The sequence below is a fragment of the Protopterus annectens genome, chromosome 4.part0 (genome assembly GCF_019279795.1).
Source record: "Protopterus annectens isolate FY-2018-M chromosome 4.part0, PAN1.0, whole genome shotgun sequence".
NCBI lineage: Eukaryota > Metazoa > Chordata > Ceratodontiformes > Protopteridae > Protopterus > Protopterus annectens.
In genome coordinates, this window is record NC_056733.1 from 198,931,905 (window position 1) to 198,950,766 (window position 18,862).

An 18,862-nucleotide genomic window follows, 5' to 3' on the forward strand; every position below is an offset into this window, starting at 1 on the left:
TCTCTACCCACCTCTCTCACTGTCTACCTCTTGGGAATCATATCACTTCAGACCGCTAGGTATTATCAGTAGTGGAAAAAGGGTACTTTATGACCTGACAGGAAAAACTCGTTCCAAAAAGCATACCCCCTCCCTCCAAAAAAAAAAAACTTTATACCCCATATCATCCAAGATTTACTGTCATAGGGGACCATAGAAAGAGTTTCCACAGGCCAAGATGGTCAAGGTTTTTACCTCAGGCTCTTTCTGGTCTTAAAAAAGGAGGGCCCATGGAGTTCCATTCTGGACCTGTTTTTATTAACCCCCTTCCTGCAGGTTCCTTCCTTCCGCATGTTATCCCTTCAAACCCTTCTTCCACTATTGACACCCAGTGCTTTTATGGCCACTTTGGACCTGAAGGAGGCATACCTCCATATTCCCATTCACCCAGGATACAGCAGGTTTTTACACTTTGCTGTGCCATCCTCGCACTTTAAGTTTACTGCCTTGCCCTTTGTTTTATCTACGGCACCAAGGGTGTTCATCAAGTGTCTTGCCCCAGCAGTAGCCTACTGCTGACCAGAATGCATACAAATTTACAACCTACTCATACAACCTACTCATCCAAGCAGGAGAGGCAAGTATTCTCAGGACACACCTGCAATTCACTATGTCTCACCTTCAAATTCTGGGGTTTACTCTCAAGCTAACAAAATCCTCCCTTACTCCATCCCAAGACCAAACCTTCTTGGGCCACAGAATAAGGGCAGACTTGGTGAGAGCCTTCCTTTCCTAAGACAAGGTCTCTTCTTTAAACAACTACTTCCAAGAGTTATTTTCAATTAACCACATCTCTGCCAGGCAATTCCTCCATCTTCTAGGCTTTATGACATCTACTTTTCCGATGTTGCCCCTTGCCAGATTGCACCCGAGGCAGTTCCAGTGGTACTTGAAAAATGTCTGGTCCCAACACAATCACCCCCTGGAGTTCCAGGTGCTCTTTCTGCCCTGCCTGAAGAAAGAGTTGAGGTGGTGGATCCAACAAATAAGCCAGAACCCAGTCTTTCCTCTGCAACCCATCAAGCCAGTGTAATTCCTGCATACAGATGCTTCAATTTTGGATTGGGGGGGGGGCTCTGAGAATGGTGTCAAAGTACAGGCTCAATGGGAACCCTCCCTCCGGAGAAAGCATATCAACGTGAGGGAAATTACTGCTCTCCTTGTAGCTCTAAGGACCTTCCTACCTCTAATTCAACCAGGTCCCCTCCATGTCTTCACAAACAACACCTCTGATGCGGTACATCAACAAGCAGGGGAGACCAGATCCTACTTACTGTGCAGGTTAGCAATACACACATGGGAATTGGCCACCCAGTATAATGTCACACTGCAGGCGGTCTACATCCCATCTCAGGACAGTCATCCGGCAGATGCCTGCAGGAGATCATTCTCTCAACGTCACGAATAGATGTTACACAGAGATGTTTTCTTAGACATTGTCCATCGATGGGGCACCCCACAGATAGATCTGTTTGCCTCCCCTCAGAACAGACAACTGCAGCTATTCTGCTCCAGGCTTCCATCCCCACTAATGTGGAAAGTGGATGCTTTTTCAATTTATTGGAAGGGGATGTTCCTTTTTGCCTTCCCCCCTTCCCGCTCATTCAGAAGGTCCTGCTGAAAGTTCAGATGGACAAACCAAAAATCTTGCTGGTGACCCCTTATTGGCCAAGTTACCATTGGTTACCCTTCTATCTCTTGCCAAGGGCAGTCACCACAAGTTGATTCACAAGGTGGACTTGCTCACACAACAGTAGGGATCTCTCTTTCATCCTCATCTGAAAACCCTCAGCCTAACCTTGTGGGTGATAAACTTCTGATCCCTTTCAGGCACCTCTGTTCTCAGGATGTGCTATCTGTCCTGCCGGAGGTCAGAAAACCCACTACCAGGAGATCCTATTTATCAAAATGGAAAAGGTTCTCCAATTGGTGTCTTCAAAGGCAACTAGATCCCTTCCAAGTGAATGTTCCTCTAGTCCTAGCCTATACATGTGAGCTCCTAAAATCAGAACTTTCTTACTTCTCCGTGAAAGTCCATTTGTCAGTCATTTCAACCTGTTTACCTATTGATCCACCCCTGTTATCCAGATTGGAGGTGAAACTTTTCCTTAAGGGGGTTCTCCATGTCAGATCACCAAAGAAACCTATCCCTCCTCCATGGGACCTGAACTTCGTACTGGAGAAACTTACCACTGACTCCTTTGAACTGGCAACTTCTACTACTTTAAAGATGTGCACCTGGAAGTCTGTCTTGTTAGTAGCCCTTACTTAGCTAGGAGAGTCTCTGAGCTGCAAGCACTCATGGCCACTCCACCCTACACTATCTTCCACAAGGACAGGGTAACTCTGCATACCAATCCTTCCTTTATGCCCAAAGTGGTCAAGGAACTGTCCCTTAACCAATCTATCCACTTACCCACCTTTTCCCTTTGCCACAGAATGACAGTGAGAGAGTGCTCCACCTTGATGTTCACAGGCAACTGAGGTTTTACCTGGACAAGACCAAAGACATTAGAAGGTCCAATCAGCTGTTTGTATCTTTTCACCCAAAGGCCCTGGGGAAAGCCGTATCCAAACAGACAGTATCCTCCTGGATATGCAAAATTATTACCTTCTGTTACTCCTTCCATGGTAGACAGTTGCCCCACTCTGTTAAAGCGCACTCTACTAGAGCAGTGGGCTCTTCAGGGGCCTTTTTCAAAGGCCTGGACATGGCTATTATCTTAGAAGCAGTCACATGGCCCTCTGTACCTACCTTCACCAAGCATTATAAATTGGACAGCATCTCCAGAGCCAGGGCAGGATTTGCTAGAGTCATCCTCCGTGGTTTCCTGGAGACTGCTACCTCTTCCTCCACCCTTTCTGCTGCTTGAGCTGTGGTACTCTCCCACAAGTGAGAATACTGCAGCATGTGAATAGAAGGACAAAGATTAGTTGTGTAAAATATTACCATAACCATAGATGTTCTTCTCTTCCATGTTGCAGTATTCATTCCCTCCCTCCTTCCCCTAGAGGACCTTTTCCCTTTCTGAATGGCATCCTTTCCTTTTCCTTAGACTATTGTTCGACTGAGCAGTCAGTTCTGAGGTCTGTGTGCGCAGACGTCATATCTATGGCCCATGGTTTATGGTCCTGCATGTGACATCCCATGCACCTGACAGCAACCAGGCTTAAGCTTTGGCATAGGAGCCGGATCTTCAGTTCGCCTGAGGTGGAGGACCCCACAAGTGAGAATACTGCATCATAGAAGAGAAGGACATCTATGGTTATGGAAACATTTTGCGAAACTAATCTTTCTTGTGATACCCCTAGGAAGACTCCAGATGAGAAAGACACATCATCATCACTCTTTATCTTTTCAGATCGCAGTACTGAGGTTTGTCAGAAGAGAAGTCTCTTGGTGGAGACAACAAATATCCTTAAATCAAAGGCTCCCCTTCTCCCTCTCTGCTTCAAAACATTGAGGCACCACAGATGCTTCAGACTTTTCTTGGGGAGCAATTTCAGGAGAGATAAAAGTGTAGGGTTTGTGAGACACCAAGGACAGATGCAAGCACATAAATATCAAGGAGATTGCTTGCCCTGATCAAGGTACTCAATTCTCTGAAACATTTTTGGTCCCCTGGACCTCTTCAAGAAGTTACAGACAATACCACAGTGATGTGGTACATACACAAGCAAGGGGAGACAAGTCATGCCCCCTTTGCAGACTAGCCATGTTAGCTTAGAGCATAGCTTCACGGCACAGTCTCACTCTGCAGGCATCCTACATTCCATCAGAGCAAAAGTATGTGGCAGACAAACTGAGCAAGACCAGGGAAGACCCTCACAAATGGAAACTAGATCTATGAATATTCCAGGATTTGATCCTTCTGTGGCAAGTTCAAGTATGAACAAGGTACACTAACAGCAGCAAATACAGAAACAAAAAAAAAAATCAAAAAACGAACCTGGCCAACACAACAACTAACATGGTTTATTAAAGCTAATTAGATGGCGGTGTTGTCCAGGTTCATTTTTTGTTTTACGTTTCCATAGCTCCTCAAGTAGACCTCTTTCCTTCCTCTGAACAATCAACTGGCAAAATTCTGTTCCAAGACTCCATGCAAGAAGGTGGAAGACAGATACTGTTTCTTTTTCTTTGGACAGGAATGTTCCTGTATGCCTTGCTGCCAATATCCAGAGTACTTCTGAAGATTCAGAAGGAATCCCCTAAGATCATTGTGATGACTCCCTTCTGGCCCAGGCAGCCATGGTTCTCCCTTGTTTTGGAAATGGCCAGGGGCAGTTACCAAAAGCTTCCTTACATAATGGATCAACTCACACTGGAACAGGGTGGTTTGGTACACCCCGACATCAGTCTACTTCAATTGACTACCTGGGCTACTTTATTCCTATTAGGCACCTGTTTTCTGAGGACATGCAGCAGGTACTAATGGAGGCAACAAAGCCTTCTACTAGAAGATTGTGTATTGGTAAATGGACAAGTCCTTTAGTTGGTGCCAGCAACATAACCAATACCCATTCAGGTTTAGTTGTTCTCTGGTTTTACAATATTTGTGTGAGTTGCTATCCTATGGCCTTTCTTATTCCTCTATCAAAGTTCATTTTATTGCAAACTTGAAAAAGGAAGCCGGCAAGGCGATAAACCTCAGCAGATGCACCAATTCCAGACACAGTGATGCTGATAAACTGCAAGTTAAAATTTTATTTTAAGCTCAACAATAATAGGCTTTTCGTCAGTGTCCCACATCAACTTCATCAGAAAAACAAACACATTCCAGCTTACACCTTAATAAAAAAGCTCATAAATCACATGACTACTTAGCAATTAACCCAGTACATTCACAACACCTGCTCAAACCCTTCCCTGAGGACTCAACCTTGATCCCATATGCAAGCAAATGTGAATTACCTTTGCAGTTTTATTACAACTTTCAATGTTGATGCAGGGGACATTTCCTCCATCATAAATAAAAATTAGAGTATTTTACGATTAGACATGCAAGGTAACTCACAGTTTGAGATCACACCCAGACTGGTGTTTAGGAGGGGGTTGAATCTGAAGAGTATTCTACAGATGAAATCGAACCATGCCCCAGTCAGGGGGATGTACAAATGCAATATGTGTAAATACTGTAGGTTTATTAAAGCGGGGACCTTTTTTTAGTTTTGGGGAAACCAGGGGTAGATTTAACTGTGCCAGTTCACATGTGGTATATTTGGCTAGGTGCTCTTCATGCCCGGTGTTTTATATAGCAAAAACTGACAGGAAACTTCAGGAATGTCTTTATGAACACCTTTATGCCATCAAAAAAGAGAAGATGGAGAATGCGCTTGCCAGGCATGTTAAGGAGTACCCGGGTCATGAATTCTCTTTTTCACTCATTGATCAGGTAGTTCCTTCCAATAGGGGGGTCCAGATACATTTCTTTTAGAACAAAAGGAATTAATTTGGTAGCTAAAACTAGAAGCTTATCATTATCCAGGCTTAAATGGAATGTTATCCATTTCTTGTATTTTAAAATTAAGAAGTTTGGTTAGGTAATTTTATTGTATTTATTTTTTGTAGATTGCATTTATTTTAATTTCTTCATCGATTTTTTATCTATTTCAGCATGGCTTACTAAAGTATGGATATTCCTTTCACTGCTTGTTCAGTAAGGTTGAGTCCTCAGGGAAGGGTTTGAGCAGGTGTTGTAAATGTATTGGCTTAATTGCTAAGTAGTCATGTGATTTATGAGCTTTTTATTAAAGTGTAAGCTGGAATGTGGTGTTTGTTTTTCTGATGAAGTTGTTGTGGGACACTGACGAAAAGCCTATTATTGTTGAGCTTAAAATAAAATTTTAACTTGCAGTTTATCAGCATCACTATGTCTGGAATTGGTGCATCTGCTGAGGTTTATCGCCTTGCCGGCTTCCTTTTTCATGTTTGGTTTGTTTTGTAGCATTTCAGTTTTTTTAAAGTTCATTTTATTGGCCATTTCAGCATGTCCACTCATGGATCCTCCTCTTTCAAGGCAGTTGCATGTCAAAATGTTCTTGAAAGGAATTTTGCATAAGAAGCTTCCAAGTAAACCAGTGGCCCCTCCTTAGGATCTTAATTTTGTGTTAAACAAGCTAACACTTGCTCTGTTTGAACCAGTTAATTTGGCTAACTTAAGGTTCTTAACATTGGAATACTGTTTTATGGAATTCTCTGACCTCTGCAAGAAGGTTGTCTGAGTCGCAAGCTCTTATGGTGAGTCAACCCTCCTCATTTTTCACAAGGACAGTGGTTCTTTGAGAACTAATCCTCCTTTTAGGTCTAAAGTGGTATCTGAGTTTGCTTTGAAGTCAAACTTTCTATTTCCCCCTTTTCTTTCCTGAACCTAAAAATGAGGAAGAAAGGGATACTCCATACCTTGGATGTCCACAGGCAACTCTGGTACTAGCTTGACAGAACTTAATCTTTCAGATCATTGGATCAGGTGTACATTTCTTATGAAGGTAAGGAGAAGGGACAACTGGTATAAAAACAGTTTGTATCCAAATGGTTGTCTTAAGGCTATTACCTTTTGTTATACTCACCATGATAAATCTATTCCAGACAGTGTCAAGGCTAGCTCTACAAGGACCTTGGCTTCTTCAATGGCTTTTGGAAAGGGTCGGATTGTAGATCTTTTCTGGAAGCTGCTGCTTGGTCTGCTGTACATACTTTTACAAAGACCTGTAAGCTGGATTCCTTCTGTAGGTCTAGATCATGCTTCACTAGGACCATTTTTCACGGTCTTCTGAACCTTTCTCCTTCCACCTCCCAAATATAGTTAGCTATGGTAATCTACTCCTATAGATAAGGCTACTGTAGCAATGATCAGTATGAAAGACATAATACAGTTGTGTGAGTTGAACTTACCATAACAGTAGATATTCACATGTTCACTGCTGCACTAGCTGCTTGCCCCCCCCCCCGTTTTTTTATGCTAGGGTGTGGACATTTATTTTTTTCTTATTCCTAGCCTTGCCCTTTCGAGGCTTAGCCTGTCTATCTCCACTGGCAGGAAAGCTATGCGCAAGATGCCCTGAAGCTTTGGAAGCTTGCCAGCTGTTATATTGTTGGCAGGATGTAACCCATATAGCTAAGGTTACTGCAGCAGTGATCATTCGAACATCTAGTGTTATGGTAAGTTCAATTTACACAGTTATACTTTTTTCATGTGTATTATAAAACATGCAGAGAATATGGGAATCTGATGATCTTTGCTTACATACAGTTTATAAAATGTAGACTATAATGATCTGTGATAACTATTAGTATGCAGAGGCTTGAATGCAGTTATAACACAGCCAGTAAAGTTTTTATTTTGTTGAAAGAAATGCTATGATACATGTGATGTCCTTCTATTCATCTGTTTCAGTATTCTTAACATTAGGGAGTTCTTCGCCTTAGGCTACCCAATGTCACCCAGTATACAAGTCTTTCACTACTGAAGGATGTGTGGTACGTGGCATGTAGGTTGCTGTCGTACGTCAACCATTAAAGTAACTTACATCACATACCTCAGAACTTTTCTGCCACCAGTCCGAATGCCACCTTTGAACGCCGGCCCGCTCACCCAGCCGTTAGCTGTGTTCCAGTGAATTTCTCAGACAAGTGCTCCGTCGGGGAAATCTCATTTCTTTTGCCCTAGCCTCTGTGATTGCCTACTGCAGGCTTCAAGGCATCCACATTTTCCCTTACCTGGACGAACTCCTCTTTATGGCAACGTCCCCACAGATCCTAGAGCAAAACATCCTTTTTGCCATTTCTCTTCTACAACGTCTAGGATTCACCATGAACTATAAAAAATCTGTTCTCTTCCCCTCTGAGAATCGCATCTTTCTGGGGTGCAGGATTCAGACAGACCTCTTGAGAATCTGTCTTCTCAGAAGGCATAGGACCTCACATCCTACTTCAAAAACCTCAGATGTTCATCGTGTTACACTGCTGCAGTCATTGCACTTGGGTTATCCTGCCGTCAGGCGGTTCCCCAGTTGGCCAGAGTTCCAAAGTCTTGGTCCGGCGCCGGTTGCTGTCGCCTCCTCCCTGACGTCAGTGCAACAGGGGTATATAAGATGCAGTCAATACCATTTTCTTCAGTCTTTCTTGCCGCGCGGTGCCCGAAGCAAAAGCAGTTCACAAGTGCCGGTCGGCCGACTCCTGAGATTTTCATTCCGAATCCAGAACCGAAGTCTTCTACAAAGCTAAGTACCCTATTGGGGAAACTTTTTCTTGCCTCAGACCGATGTCAGTAAAAGTTAATAGCTGTATTTCTTGTGGGAAGCAAATACCTCATAAGGATTTCCACTCCTATTGTATCCCATGCCTAGGCCCAGACCACAACATCACTGGTTGTCGGTTTTGTGCTAGGTTTAACAAGCGCACTATTAAACGTCGGATTGATTTTGCCTGACATTATTTTGGCAGAAAATTCAATTACACCATGCCATTGGAACTTCCGACAACCGGAATACATAAAAAGCGCAAAGACAATGACAGGCATCCGAGGCCCAAAACTGACGATGAGGCCTCTTCTAGGCCGGTCGCCGGTTCTCCAGTTGTCAGCGAGGTGCCTACGCAGCCCCTGATGACCGCTTCGAACCACAGACTGCCTCCGACTCCCACGTGGAGCTGGCTGGGCCTTCGGACGCTCTTGGTTTTCAGCCTACCGAAACTAACCCTTCAGAGGGAACCGAAGTAACTGAGCAATCCACAGCTTCAGAGGGTGTTTTCAGACCTACCCAGTTAACCAGTAAACCCTCTGCAAAGTCTAAGCCCCCCCTTAAAAACAAAGAAACAGATACAGCATTCTCCAGGACAGGCTTCCATGCATAAGGAACAGATGCTAAAAATGGCCGAAGACCTAATCACCTGATCAGTGGGTCCCATCCCCCTCCTGATAAAAGGCCCAGGCAGGATGCAGACTATGAATCTTCCGACCAGGTGTCCATTTATTCAGATTCATCCTCAGACCTAGGATATTATTTACCCACTTATGAGGATTCTGATGCTGAGGAATCAATTCCATCAGCCTCTCCGCCTGAGGACTACTCCTTTGGGGAGACCTTACATACCATGAGGGAGCATTTCCATTGGGAAGGCCAGGATTACTCAGAATCCAAGAAAAGGCTCAAAGACTTCCTTTTATTACCTCAACACAGACCCCTTGCTATTCCGCCAGTGTTAGATATTGTGGATGATGTGTACACTGAATCCAGCTTAAACCCTGACTCCTTACCTCCAGCCCCAGTTAAACCTGATAGATATTAAAGAGTCCCTGACTCTTACAAATTTCTGTATAAAAGCCCTGTTGCTGACCTTGAAACTATTTCTCAGGGACCCAAAGGGATTAAGGCCTCCTCAGCAAAAAACCCAGTTCCCTCTGGCAGAGATTCCAGAGCATTAGACAGATGGGGAAAGAAAGTATATACGTCTGCAACTTTAGCAATGAGAGCCTTAACTTGCCAGTTTCACATGCTAAAATTCAGCAATTTTTGATGTCTCAGTTGAAACAAAAGATGTTTCCAGATTCAGATCCTCCTAATTTTAAAAGAAATGCAGGATTTATTGCATGCAGCTGAACAAGTGGGAAAACATACTTTGCAATATGGGTTTGATAACTTAGAGGCCTCCTGTAGAGCAGCAGTTACAGGCTCTGTCATTAGAAGACATGCTTGGTTAAAAGAACATATGTTACCAGAACATGTTAAGGCAAAATTACTGGATGCACCTTTGCAGCGGGATGTGTTGTTTGGAGTTAAGGCAGAGGAGGTATTAAAGAATATGGAGGATAAGGCAAAATCTATGCAAACGGTGAAGGATTTCTTACAGGTTCAGCGTCCTTGTTTTAGCAGAAATTGGCCAACAAAGAATTGGTCCTTTCCAGTCACAGACAGACCTCAAAGGGGCAGATACAGACGTCCAAGAGGTAGAGGTCAAGCACAAGGTCCTTACAGGCCTCAACAATGGGGTACACCAGGCCAGAAAGAAGGGGAAGACAGGCCCCAACCATATAAAAAACAGCCTCAATGACTTCCCACTACAGCTGCCAAACAGCTCTCTCTTGGCAGCCCCCTTAGGAGGAAAGCTGGCACTTTTCTATCACAATTGACATTGCATCACCAAAGACAAATGGGTTGTCAACATTGTCTCTCAAGGTTACAGGTTCCACTTTCACACTCTTCCAATGTTAAAAGGAATGCCAAATCTGCCACCAAATCAATGGGCAGAGGCTCAAAAACAAATTACAGAACTCATGGACATGAGAGCTATTCAAAAGGTACCACCCCAGGAGCAAGGACAAGGATTTTACTCAAGACTCTTTCTGGTTCCCAGAAAGGACAAAGCCTGGAGACCCATTCTGGATATTTCTTCTCTAAACACTTACCTGGATGTTCCAAAATTCAAAATGTTGACACTACAGCAGCTTCTTCCCATGCTGGGCAAGAAAGCTTGGCTCGTGACTTTGGACCTCAAGGAGGCATACCTGCATGTCCCTTTCAGACAAAACTGCAGAAGATACCTCAGATTCATAGCTGGTTCAATGCACTATCAATTCTCTGCACTGCCCTTTGGCTTATCTACTGTGCCCAGGGTCTTCACAAAGTGCCTGGCACTAGTAATTGCATTTTGCAGACAAAAAGGAATTCAAATTTATCTGTACCTGGACGACTGCCTGATTCAAGCAGAGAGCAAGGACATTCTTCTAAACCATCTGGCATTTTTAAAAAAGTTATTAAGTTGCCTGGGATACACAGTAAATGAAAAGAAATCAAAACTAGTGCCCTCACAAGAGATAATATTCCTGGGTGCCAGCTTGAACACAACGGCCCAGATGGCTTATCTCACACCTGACAAGCAAGGACAACTGACTCAATACTTTCAGTTGATGGCAACAAAGACCCAACTCCCTGAAAGAAAAATTCTGCAGGCCTTGGGCTACATGGCATCTTGCATACTACTAATTCCATATGCCAGACTGCATATGAGGAAACTACAATGGTACCTAAAGAGTGTATGGTCTCAACACTGTCAAAGTTTGGAAACAGTTATACCACTAATTCCTTGCCTTAAACAGGAGTTTCGATGGTGGGCTCAAGCTTGTCACCTCAACAAGGGACAGCCTTTTACGCAACTCACAGCCAGGCAAACACTGACAACAGATGCATCGGATTACGCCTGGGGAGCACACATGGCAGGAAAATGTAATCAGGGTGAGTGGCCCGCAGAGCACAGGCATCTTCACGTCAATCAAAAAGAGATGCTAGCTGTACAAAATGCACTTATAGCTTTCAAGGACATGCTGCATCCAGGACAACTACTACTACAGACAGTCAACATCACAGTTATGTGGTACATAAACAAGCAAGGGGGCACACACTCCTACCCCCTCTGCAGACAAGCCATGACCTTGTGGAACACAGCTCTAGACTTCCAAGTTCATCTGCAAGCACAATTCCTGCCAGGAGAGAAAAACACACTGGCAGACGACCTAAGCAGAAACATCATGGATCCCCATGAATGGGAATTGAATCCACAAATATTCAGAATGATAACCCAAAAATGGTGGAGCCCAGGCATAGATCTGTTTGCATCCCCAATGAACTGCCAGCTACAGAAATTCTGCACAAGGAGTGACCATCCACAAGCATGGAAAGTGGATGCCCTCTCATTCAGCTGGAAAAACCTGCAAGTATACGCCTTCCCACCTTTACCTCTCCTTCCAAAGGTACTCATAAAAGCCAGGCAAGAAGAGCCAGAGATGATCCTGATTGCACCAGACTGGCCACGCCAGCACTGGTACCCAATCTTAAAGAACTTAGCACAAGAACCACCTTGGATTTTGCCTCAAGTCCCACATTTGCTGACACAACACAACAATCAGATACTTCACAGCCAGCTAAAGACCTTAAACCTAGCTGCATGGAAAATTCCTTAGTCAAGCAAGCAGTGCCTCTCTTCAAAGCTGTTATGGATGTCATTCTGGAGGCCAGAAGGCCTAGCACCAGGAAAGCCTACTCGGTTAAATGGAAGAGATTCTGTGCCTGGAACCAGCCTTGACCCTCTTGTCCCAAACATTCCTCAGATACTTCAATATTTAACTGAGATGCTGGACAAAGGCCTCTCCTTCTCAGCCATCAAGAACAACGCCTCTGCCATTTCTGCTCATTACAACAATGATCCACCAATTTTCTCTAATCCTTTGCTCAAACAGTACCTCAGAGGGGCTAAAAACATAAGACCGCCCCGTAGAGCACCTACTCCAACTTGGGACCTCAACTTTGTTTTGGAAAAATTAACTTTACCTCCTTTTGAGCCAGCTAACACAGCAGAATTAAAATATATCTCTTGGAAAACTGCTCTGCTACTGGCAATAACATCAGCACGAAGAGTTTCAGAATTACAGGCACTAATGGTAGTGGAACCTTTTCTCATTTTCCACCAGCACAGGGTGTCTTTAAGAACTAACCCTACGTTTATGCCAAAGGTGGTATCAAGTGTGGCTCTAAACCAAACTATTCACTTACCAACCTTTTATCCAAAACCACAGAACAAAGGGGAGAGACTACTACATTCTTTGGACATTCACAGACAGTTACGCTTCTACTTGGACAAAACCAAAGCTTTCAGAAAATCTGAGCAATTATTGGTAGCATATGCTGCAGGAGCACAGGGAAAAGCCATTTCAAAACAGACTGTTTCAAAATGGATAGGACATTGTATACGTTTCTGCTATACTCACCATGGGAAACCTGTACCTAGCAGCATTAGATCTCACTCCACCAGGGCAACAGCCAATTCAGCTGCCTACCTCAGGGGAGTACCTACCAAGGATATTTTGGAAACAGCAGCATGGAGTTCTGTGTATACCTTCACCAAGCATTACCATTTGCCTTTATACTCCAAATCCAGAGCAGGCTTCGCCACTGCTGTGCTGCAGGGCCTTATAGCCACCCCTAGTGCCTTCTAGAACCAGCCACCCTACCTCAGCTTTGGGATTCCACCCAAGTGTAATGACTGCAGCAGTGTAACACGATGAACAAAGTACAGTTTTGTACCTACCATAAATGTAGATGTTCAAGTATAAACACTGCTGCAGTCCAGGTTACTCTCCCTCCTTCCTCTCTTACTTTCTGGTACGTACCTAGGTCTTCTACCCTTTTACTACCTTTGGGGAGTATTTGCTGATAACTGAAAATTGTTGTTTGCCTTTCTTTTGTATATTTTACTAGCAATTTGAATTGCCTACCTATTTGGGGGCACCTGACATCTGGGGCAAGAAAAACTGAAGAAAATGGCGTCGGCTGCATCTTATATACCCCTGTCGCACTAACGTCAGGGAGGAGGCGAAAGCAACCGACGCCGGACCAAGACTTTGGAACTCAGGCCGACTGGGGAACCGCCTGATGGCAGGATAACCCAAGTGAAACGACTGCAGCAGTGTTTACACTCGAACATCTACATTTATGGTAGGTACAAAACTGTACTTTTCTTCACCACATCTCAACCAGAAAGTTCCTCAGGGTTTTAGGAATCATGGCATCCACTAATCAAATACAACCTGTGTCAGAACTTCACATGAAAAAACTCTAGTGGTTCCTAAAGTCAGTTTGGATGCAGCATTCACATCCTCTGGACTTTCCAATTCCTGTCATTCCCTGTCTGAAGAGGAAACTACAGTGGTGGATCCTGCAAATGTCCCCCAATCCAGGACTCCCCTTGCACCCTTTGCTATCGGTCCAAGAGCTGTTCAGGAGCTTCAGATGTAGGCTGGGGGCAGCTTTTGGAAACTTGAAAGCTCAAGGGGTATGGTCCCCCTCTCAACAAAGGGAGCACAACATTGTAAAGGAGATGAGGGTGCTTCTGCTAGCCCTTCAGACCTTTCATCCTCTCTTCCTCTCAGGACCTTTAAAACTGTTCGACAATATGGCAGTCCTCTGGTATGTGAACAAGCAGGGGGGGCAACCAAACCCTACCTAATATGCAGGCTGACACTCCAGGTTTGGGAGCTGGCAGTCTAGTATTGGGTAATTCTTTAGGCAGTGTACATTCCATACAAACAAATTGTGTGGCAGACACCTTGAGTAGCTCCCTAACACAATTCTATGAATGAATGCTTCAAAGGGATGTCTTTCTGGACATTGTCCACCAGTGGAGTATACTTCAAATAGATCTCTTTGCCTCCCCCATGAACAGACACCTTCCACATTTTTGCGCCAGATTCAAACACCCTCTGGTCTGGAAGGTGGATGTCCTTTTGTTCTCTTGGAAGGGGATGTTTCTGTATGCATTTCCTCCCCTTCCGAAAGTTCTGTTTAAAATTCAGCAGGAAAAACCAAAAATCTTACAGCTGACTCCCTTTTTGCCAAGACATAATTGGTTTCCCTCTTCTCCTGCATTTAGCAAAGGACAATCACCACAAGTTACCTCACAGTGTGAACCTTCTCACACAAGACAAAGGACTGTCATCTATCTCCACTTGTCTACCTTGCAGTTGATTCTGTAGGTAATTAGGGTTTTAATTCTTTTTTTAGATGCCTGTTCTCCGAGGACACATTAAGGGTCCTGCAGGAGGCCAGGAAACCCAATATCAGAAAATCTTACCTATCCAAGTGGAAGAGATTTTCACTTTGGTGTCTGTCACAAAACCAGGATCCACTATTAGTGGAAGTCCCCTTGGTTCTATCATATTTGTGTGAATTGCTCAGTGCTGGCTTGGCCTACTCTTCAGTGAAGGCCCACATGTCAGCTATTTCTGCTCGTCTGCCTGTATTATCCCTACTAGCTAGCAGATTTGAATGTAAACGATTTCTTCAAGGCGTCCTTCACATTAGACCTCCCAGGAAACCTAATCCCTCCTCCCTGGGATCTTAATTTTGTACTTCAAAAGATGACTGCCCCCCCCCCCTCGAACCAGCTTCATCAATGTCCCTACAACTTTGCTCCTGGAAAACTGTACTTCTCATAGCTATAACGTCAGCCAGACGTGTATCTGAGCCCCAGGCCTTAATGGCCTCTTCTCCCTTTTTGGTTTTCCATAAAGACAGGGTGTCCTTGCATGCCAACCCTTCTTTTATGCCCAAGGTATTCAATGAATTGTCACTCAACCAATCCATTCATTTGCCTACCTTATTTCCTTCTCCACAAAATTCTAGTGAGAAGGTGTTGCACACTCTGGATGTGCATAGGCGACTTAGACAAGACCAAATCTATTAGGAAATCAGACCAGTTTTTTGTTTCCTGTCATTCCTGTTTCCAAGCAAACTGTTCTACTTGGATTTCTGAGGCTATTTCATTCTGTTATGTGAAGCATGGTAAGACCATTGCTTCTTCTGCAGAGGCCCATTCCTCTAGGGCTGTAGCTTCATCAGGTGCTTTCTTCAAGGGATTAGACTCTAATTCTATTTTTGAAGAGGCTACATGGACTTCTGTGCATATCTTCACTAAACATTATAGATTGTATGCCATTTCTGAGTGTAGGGTAGGGTTTGCAAGAGCCATACTTCTAGGCTTTCTGGACAGCTCAACTGCTTCTTCCTCCACCCTCTCTTCATGAGCTTTTGTACTCTCCCTCATGTTAAGAATACTGCAACAGATGAATAGAAGGGCATAGAATAGTTGTGTAAAATCTTAACATAAGAATAGATGTCCCTCTTTTCATCTGTTGCAATATTCCAGTCCCTCCCTCTTCCCCCCTGGTTGTTTGGTTCTTTTCTTTGGATGGTCATATCCTACCTTCTTTAGGCTGGCTTTCCTCCTGGGGCATTCATTTCTGAGGTAGGTGTGTGTGTACATCTGACGTACGACAGCCTACATGCGACGTACCACACATCCTACCGTAACAAAAGACTGACATTGGGTTGCCTATGGCGGAGAACTCCCTTGCGTTGAGAATACTGCAACAGAGAAGAGAAGGACATCTATCATTACGAGAAGATTTTACACAAATATTCTTTATATATGGAGGTATAATACTGTCAGTTTTCCATACATTGACCAGGCTAGATTAGTATTGCTCTGCTCTACCTTATGCTGTTTTATGTTTCTTGTTCCTGCCAGATTTCATACCTGTCGATTTGAGTGAATTGAAAAGGAGGACTGTGCAAGATACGAAGAAGTCTTAGAAGCTTTTGGATACATTTCTCCTTGTTACTGTTGCCACCGCAGACATACTGTCCGACTCTCTCCCTTTCAGACATCCTCAGGAACTTTTTGTTTTCAAAGTTTGTGTTTTATTTTCTGTTTCTCTGATCCTAGTGTAAAGGTCACAGAGCAGCCCTGTGTAGGAACGGAGTAGAAACAAACAGCTTCATAAATGCAGATAAACCTGAGGATGTGTGCAGCAAGACACAATAAGACATAAACCATGGATGGTATTATATTTTACTTGCTTCCCCATTCCTGTTTGTTAGTCCATTTTACTGTGAGAGAAGGGGGGTAGAGCAGGAAAGAGAGAGCTGTCACCTTACTCCAGGGATGAACAAATAAATTATTTAAAGAATTTTTGGAAATTATGAAATGCATTGAGACAGAGTAGTCTTTGCTGTAGTCCATGGATTGAGAGCAAGGGGTTTTCTGAAGTTATATACAGACCCAGAGACTTTACATTGAGGAAAGAATGAGTAAGGGCCGTTTGGTGGCCCTGGAGTAGAGTCTGAACTACTTGGGGAATGCAGGTTGGAGATTGACAGGTTGTCCTCATTTCTTGGGTGACAAAGGGAGCCTTGATGTTGTGGCATCCCAGGTCTTTCTCCCTGAAGGATATTAACAGGACTGTGATAGTGCCACAAGGGAAATATTGTCCTGCCAGGGAATGGTAGAACATCTGCTTTTTCCTGTAGGGCCAGTAGTCTGTGGTTGCTGCCTGACAATACTGTGAGTGACTGCACAGTGTTGGGAACTATAGAGACAGTTATGTGGTGTGGTAGGATGATGCTTGTGCTTGCCACCAGTGCTGGGTTCTCCCTTTGCTGCAAGTTGGTACTTCAGCCACAGGCGCAGTGTGGTACTGTGCATGGGTGATTTTAATGTGAGAATTCTATGCTGATTATCCCATCTAATGCTAGTCAAGAGGGATTAAAATAACAAATGCAAAACGAAAATAACCAAAGCAGTATGAAAGTAATGGGATTTCCTTGATGAGCCTGTAAAAAGTTAGACCTTGCAGTACCATGACATAAATTATGTGGGTTGGTACTTGTGGCGCACGCTGTAGATTGCCCTTGCACCAGGGCTGAAGGCAGTGCACATGTATAGCTTTTGACAATTTCTGCTGGAACAGCTCCTCTGGTTCTACAAACATGTTTGCTTTGGTCCCTCTATGGATTATAACACTTTTGTGGACAGCAAAGGAAAGGTTATTAGAAAGTCAACTTACATTTTAAATTGTGTTGCTAATTCAGTAATAATCCCAGCTGCAGTTCCTTGGCCAGATTTGGACTTTACTTCATTCTTTAGTCCAGCTTTTGATGGAGATGCAGAGTGGTCTTGACTGATTCAAATTTTTTTCTGCAGGTGCCAGATTGCATTTCTCTTGGCAGTTGGTTTGTTCACCCCTGGTCTGCATTGAGCTGTGTGAAGTTATGGACCATGTACAGTAGCCACGTCACACAGCTCAGTTGTTTGCTGTTAAGGTGCCTCTTGAAACTTTGTGAGAGAGATAGGATTAGCACAGGCACACAGAAGCACGTGGACAGATGCTCACATATTGATTGGCTGTACATAAAAACAGTATAAGCACAAAGAAATAATAAACATTATTTGATTGGCTGCAGGCATCCCTTGCAAATAGTGTAAGGGGCGTTCCACATGTTATGTCTTCCTTCACCAGTGAAAGAGCAGCTGAGATGTTTGCCCCATCATGAATCCAGAGGTGTTTAGTCTGAGTTTCAGTGTGTGTGGAACTCTGGTTAACTTTCTGCTTTCACCAGCACCCCTCCTGCTGCTTGTGATGAGCCGCTTTTGCACAAAATGAAGCTAAAAGTGATTGTTATGTAGTTCAATATTACGATGAGGTCCTTACCTACAAACATTGCGTGTTGTGTGTGTTTTTATGGTAGTGTGATATCATATGGAAAAAGTCTGTTGCAGTTCATCAGCAACAGCAAAACATTCTTGGTCCCTGACTTGACATAACAGTATTGACCTTCACAAAGGCCTCTCTTTCTTTGAGCCACGTGACTCGAAGGTGGTGTACTTGGAAACTTTTGCTGGGCAGGATGAACTTAACTACACTATCTGAAGTGACTGCACCACGGTAATTACAACTGTTAAACCCAATGCTTAATTCTGCCTCTGTAGATAATATCATTGCGTTGATTTTGTTTGTTTTTAATGAAATTGTTTTTAATGAAATTGTTCTTGGGCTTTGCCTCTACATTTGTACAGTCTGCAACTTGCCCTTTGTGTATTGGGCATGTAGTCTGTGCCGGTCTTGTATGGGTAGGATTTGCATGATCTTTCAGACTTTCCATTGTGGAACAGGACGTTGCAGAAAATGCTTCAGTATTGTTGCTTTGCAGTTACATTCCTGTATATTAAACAGGTGTTTCAGGTTTGTTTAATTATTCCATAGACAGAGCTTAATGTGACCTTTTTTAAATGTTTCCTCTCTGATGTCATACAGTCATCCAGCTGTTCTTCCAGATTAAATTCCTGCTGAAACTCCAGATCTCGGAGTTTCCCCTTCTGGGTACCTCTAACATAACCCTTCTCTATGTGGGCCCTTTGATTCCTAAGGAAGTCAACATCTAAGGCACTCACTGGTAATCCTGGGAGCAGGGAATTCATTAGGGAGTTGCTTGC

At 43.7% G+C, this 18,862-nt stretch overlaps 1 protein-coding gene across 2 annotated transcripts in view; it reads left to right on the top strand.

Annotated features, from left to right (window-relative positions):
- Positions 1-18,412, top strand: part of MCRIP1 (MAPK regulated corepressor interacting protein 1) — a 502,946-nt gene extending 484,534 nt beyond the window's left edge. For both annotated transcript variants that reach the window (XM_044068200.1, XM_044068201.1), the window contains exon 5: positions 16,118-18,412. In XM_044068200.1, the coding sequence (XP_043924135.1) occupies positions 16,118-16,182 (65 nt within the window). In that variant the 3' untranslated portion in view covers positions 16,183-18,412. The remainder of the gene's footprint in view (positions 1-16,117) is intronic.
- The last annotated feature ends 450 nt before the right edge of the window (positions 18,413-18,862 follow it).